At 36.7% G+C, this 6,000-nt stretch overlaps 1 protein-coding gene across 9 annotated transcripts in view; it reads right to left on the bottom strand.

Annotated features, from left to right (window-relative positions):
• The window catches only part of Foxp2 (forkhead box P2), a 577,853-nt gene that overhangs the window by 39,499 nt on the left and 532,354 nt on the right, over positions 1-6,000 (bottom strand). For all 9 annotated transcript variants that reach the window (XM_063286479.1, XM_008762718.4, XM_063286477.1 and 6 more), the window contains one exon: positions 1,100-1,187. In XM_063286479.1, the coding sequence (XP_063142549.1) occupies positions 1,100-1,187 (88 nt within the window). The remainder of the gene's footprint in view (positions 1-1,099; positions 1,188-6,000) is intronic.

The raw sequence follows: 6,000 nt of genomic DNA, 5'->3' as shown, positions 1-6,000 counted from the left end.
GAGAGAGACAGAGAGAGAGAGGAGGGAAGGAGGCAGGGAGGGAGGAAGGGAAGGAGAGAGAGAGACAGAGAGAGAGAGAGAGAGAGAGAGAGAGAGAGAGAGAGAGAGAGAGAGCAAGCATAATTGGCCACACTGCAGGCCATATCATCAGCTGACCTCTAACGTTTTAGTCTACATTTTAGCAATGGCAAACAGATCTATGCAGTGAAAGCTTTCTGTGCTACTATGACAATGATACATTATTACACATCCTTCATTATTTTGTATCTTAAACGTTTCCCCTTCTCTGGAGAAAGGAACAGCATCATGGATTGGAAACAATGTAAGGTGCAGTAAAGAGGATTAAAACCAAGTTAAATGTATTAAAGAAAACAAAAAGTTAGTTTGTGGAAAAAATTTAAAGATGACATATCATAGGAAGCCTTACAGGAGTACCAAACCCAAACAAAAGTTAAGTCTGGGGTGTTATCCTTGCTTTCTGAGGTCTTACAATTTCTGTTTATTTTTTAGCAAAACTCTGTGTTACTTTTAAGTTTGAAAAACTACAACTTTGACAGCATTTTTACAGTCTGTAGACAGTGTATACATTGTCTTTCACTATGTTATAATGCCAAAGACAAATTAAGTGTTGTAGGTCTTAATATCAGTAGTCACAGATATCAGTATACACAGATTCTTCAGTTCACTCATCATATTATAAAAAGTGGCTCTTCTGTTGTAATGTGCAATCCTGTGGCACACCAGAATCCAGATTAGCTTGTACAAAAACTGTCTGTACAACAATGCCATAACTTATGGGAGTTTATGTCTATTGTACTAGATCTACAATAGGAAGACTATAGATAGGAAGTTTGAAGATATCGGAACATATACAACAGGACCTGAAGCTTACATAGGTCCAACTGATACAGAAAGTATAGAAACCATGTTATCAATTGTTATTAAAAATAACTTGAATTGAAATGTCCACATTTCTGAACAGATATTGTGTTATCAAGACAATATGATGTAGCCAGTAAGATGCAGCCACTTGCTCAGTACTCTGGTCAGCACGCCAGACCACTGAGGAAAGTGCACATCAAGGGAGCATGTGACCAACCTGTATTTCTAATTGCTGTACCACCTGCATTTGCACTCGGCACTGGGCAGTGCTTCGGTCATCCAATGCATGTTCATTGTTAAGGTGCCTGTAAAACACAAGACATGAAGCAGAATGAGAAGTGATGTGGCCCAGCAATACGTTCCTGATTGGAAAGGCACTTGTAGATTCCTACGCACTAGGAAAGCGGAATGCCTGGAAACCTTAGAGAAAGAAGGTAAATGTGCCTCAATGTTTAGTGAAAATTATTTGGATGATATAAAAAGGCTCTTCAAGTAGCAAAAAATAACATTGCCTTGAAGCTTACGTTGTTACAAAAACATTTCTCCATCCTATTACAGAGCCCAAGTAGAAGTTGAAATGTATGATTTCCCATGCTTTCAGGGTCTACTTTGTAAAAACTAGTATGTCTTGTGTGTGTGTTTGGGGGGGGTGACAGAGAGTGACACAGAGCCAGACAGAGAGAGACTGAGAGAGAAAGAGAGAAGCAACCCTCTACTTTCTTTGTATTAGAAAGAATTTGTTTGTATGTTGGCTTTTAGTGAGAAATATCTTACACCTGGATGTGGTGTGAATTATGTAAGGGTGGTGGAGTTTTCCATAGAAATATCCATGCACACAATTAATAGTAGTTTTCTCTTACTAATACATAAGACATATTGAAGATTCAGAGTAATAAGATTGATGTTTCTTGTAAATAGTCCTAATTGGGATGAATATATGGAATATATGGACACAGAGAAGGAAGATAACCTACAGTTGTTACTCTAATCTTAACGCATGCTTATTATTAGACACAAAGGTGAGGTTGCCTCCAATACGTGGTATCTTACTGTACCAAAACAAAACTAATGCAGCAGCACGCTCGACAGCATGAAAATACCCAATAATTTTTGTTTTGCAATTTATAATACACTATTGATGACTGCCCCAAATTAAGAAAGTATTTTTCAGGTAATTCATTTCCTTTTGGTATGTCTACTTAACCAATGGGTAAAGGAAGACAGCCGTTTAAGAGACACAGAAAGAGAGAAAAGGGCTATTGAACACAACATCTAATTAGGAATTCATATGTGTATCTATATGTATTTCAGTATCATTGAAAAATATCTCTAAAGCTTTTATGTGATTCTGGGCATGCTGAATTCAAGAGACAATTATGGGGACTTAAAAAAAAGGGGGACTGTTATGTATGCTTCTTGAGGTATATGAAACGGATGCTAGTACATAGACAGACGCACTTGCAGTACAATATGAAGACTTAAAGTATCAGTGACCCAAAGCTAACCTGTTAACGAGTGGATTATTTGTTAGTAGATCTAGGTTCAGCCATCACAAACCTTTGTTCCTTTCCACTCCAACTTTGATAAATTAGGCCAGTTTGTTTTAACATCTCCTCACTGATTTTAACAACAAAACCTCCACGTATCTTGCTATAATTGCCAGGCTTGGCTGATGATAAACTGGGACCCAAAATAGTGAGATGGATCAGGTCAAGCTAGAGTTGTGTGACCGGAGCACGTGAGATGTTCTTCCCACTCTTCCTGTCTGCTCTGCCTCAGTTCTAGCAGGATCTGCTAGAAATCTGGGTGTAATGAGGGCTAGGATCACTAAGGGTCTCTGAGAAGAAGACATAGAATGCCAGAGTCAGTCAGGGTTAGTGAGTGATGTAAAATGTTACTAATTTCTAATAAACAAGATGGCATTAAAATTTATTATTCACGATTTTGTCCCCAAATTTTTAATGAACAACAAAGCAATCCTGGCAACATTAACACAATAATTTATTGCATATCTATGGTTTCCTATTGTTGTATTTTGGTGAGATATTTTTTTCTACCAAGACCTCTTATGACAAAACACACATAATTTATCCTGCAATCAGCCTAAAAGATGCATATTTTTAAAAGGCTATACATAAAGATTAGGATATAAATAGAACGTAGGAGATAAATAGATGATGCAGTTTCACCTGAAAAGGTATATTCAGAAGAACACATATTTTTTTGCATGAAGTCACTTTTTAAAAAGAATTTTATACTTGTTTACTTCTTAGTGATAATTATCTTATATTAAAACAACTTTTAAAAAAGTACAATATGTTTGCATTATATTCTTGGGTCTTAGAGACCTATTCAATTTATCTCTGCAGCTTTTATTAGAATAGAGACTGGAGACTACAATAATAGTCAATGAGGTTTTGTCTTGATTGAATTTTTCAGTGGAACACAAAAGAACCTTGCCATTAAAATAGTCCTTTATTCTCCTGTATGAAGGCGAAAGGTTTTTAAAGTGTTGTGATGTTCAGTAATGAGCCTCTATCTAAATTATCATTGGTGACAAACTCACAAAGCACTTTTCGAGGACACATAGTTATGAAATGCCACGGCTGCCACTTTCTTTCCTGTAATTATAGGCTAGCTTGCAGCCCTTCAATGATCATTTATAGAACAGCCGCCAGTGGATTACTGAGAACTTGAAAAAACACATACATACCTCTGCCACATCTCCCTTATCCTTTTCCTGCTATTGTTTACCAGTGATATGTAAAATAACGGTGCCTATTCATTCCCCCTACTTAATTATGCCAATCAAAGTACAGAGATAGTGTCGGATATAAATATAAATCAATAAGACCAAATAAATAGGCCAAGTATTAACATTAAATTATGAATTTATGTATTTATGACTATTTTGTGCTCAAATTATTCTCTTTTATGTTTTTATAACCATCTCAGGTACTACATATTGCTGTTCAAAAATTCTCTATGATTTATAAATCAAGAATGAGATAATACTGAAAAATGAGAGGATTGGTAGATTTTTTTTTTTTGCAGTCAGTGCCTAATTGCTGTTTCAAAATGCATATGCAAAGGGACATTTCATTAATCATTTAATCACGTCCCTTGCAGGAAGTTGGAACTAATGTTGCCAATACCCTTTCTTATATGAATTCTCCATGATACCATCTTATGCATTTGATATATTGCCTATGTCATAAATTATGGGCCCTTACAAAGGACCAAGTGGGATTGTTATCCCAGAAGATGCTTGTTAGAAATCCTTTATTAACTTTCTTGTTTTACTTATTGCTAGCTCTATTTCACAGCTTCATACTAGCCACCAATAATGCTTTCTAGTGGCAAAGGTCCGTAAATTACCCAGGCAATCACTAACACCATTTCACAGGCCTGCTCTACTTCTACTGGTCTGCTAACAAGGCGATTACACACAAATTACTGAATGCCTATGAAATATTTAAATGCATTCTACTCTACTATGCATTAATAAGAGCAAAGCAAGCTCTGGAATTCTGGTTAGCTCCAGTCCCTAATGTCCCCTAATGAGCCTCTTACGGAGACTGCAGTTCAAACAGAGAGGTGAAGAAAAAATGCAAAGGGGGCCTTCAGAAAGGCAGCGCAGAGCAAACATCGTGGGAGCCACTTCTAATTTATGGGTCACTTTATAGCTATATTGATTTTTGTTTTCAAAATGGAATAAATGATGTGGTCGACTGACGTTCTTTCAGAACTGCATTGAATCTGTGTGCTAGGTAGGTAGTGGGAACTACAGAAGAGAAGAAAAGAGAAGAAAAACAAAAAAACAAACCAGCTATAAACAGTCAGCCAAAGTCTAAAAACCATTAAACAAACATTTCAGGAAGACAGAAAGCATAAGGGTGTGTGTGTGTGTGTCTGTGTGTGAATCTTTCCAATTTATTTGTTGAACGCACAATTCCCTTCCACGAAGCTTTTGTGGTTATGGATGTGTGTGGATACTTCAATTATACACACCGCAGATTAGCAATTCAATTTTAACCTCTAGATTCTTTTTTTCATATTCATTTAAAGCTATAGTATTTTATAAGCTAAAAACGGGAGATGTGCTTAAATCCAATTGTCTCAGAGACTGTTGGAACAAAACGTTTCACTTGCACATCACTGGGAGTTGATTTATTTTGCATCAAGCTTTTTATGTTTAAGCATTGACAGGAGTTTAAATACAAAATGTTGGCTGTCACTATTCATTTAGCTGATTACGTGAGATGCCTTAGTTTTGAAAGATATGGGCACTGTCACCAAAAGAAACAACAGTCTGACAAGTTCAAAGAATGCCTCCTTGAGGTCATAATTTTGTAGCCATGCTGCCTAGTGAAACACAAAGAAATAGACAATACACACTAAGTAAGAACATAAATTGTAGAGTAGTCAGCTGCACGAGAAAGAAAGCAAATCTCCACGAAACAAACGGATAGGTGTCCATTAGGTTTTTCTGCTGCTCTTTCTGCGGTATCAAGCCTCAAAGAGCCACTCACTAGCAGGCTCCAATCATTCATTTTCATTGCTCCGTCAGTCTTTAGAATGCTCCTAGGTGTCTAGAAACTTTGAAGAACACTACCCATGGTGTCTTTCGCAAAGGACAGTGCTTCTGGTGTTGCGTCTCTCCATTTTGGCACCTGTGTGGGCAAGTTCAAGAACACTTGTCTGCTCACTGGGATGCTCCGTTCTAAAGCTTTTGGCTTCAGCTCTGCAGGTCAATACATCTATATCCAAGCTGACGTCGGTGCAATGGGATGGTAATTAATTCTGTAGTCAAACTACACTAAAGTTTTGTCAGATGTGATTACACTTTGACGTTTAAAAGACAGTAATGAAGAAGTAGTACTAAATGCTTTTAGTGATCTGGTGAGAGCCTCAATTACTGGTCAGAAAAAAAAATGGTTAAATTCTGTCACTTCTCACTTTCCTGTAAAGTTGAAAATTTTCTCCTGATGAACGCTACCTTGAACTTTGTCTTATATCTTTGTTTTCTTCTATGGCTGTCACAATTTCGCTCTTAATCTTCATTTTTTTTTATTCAATATAAAAATATACCCAACTTGTTAATTAATGTGTAGATGA

This window comes from Rattus norvegicus, chromosome 4 (assembly GCF_036323735.1).
Source record: "Rattus norvegicus strain BN/NHsdMcwi chromosome 4, GRCr8, whole genome shotgun sequence".
NCBI lineage: Eukaryota > Metazoa > Chordata > Mammalia > Rodentia > Muridae > Rattus > Rattus norvegicus.
The sequence above is the reverse complement of the archived record's forward strand: the minus strand, read 5'-3'. Positions and strand labels throughout refer to the sequence as shown.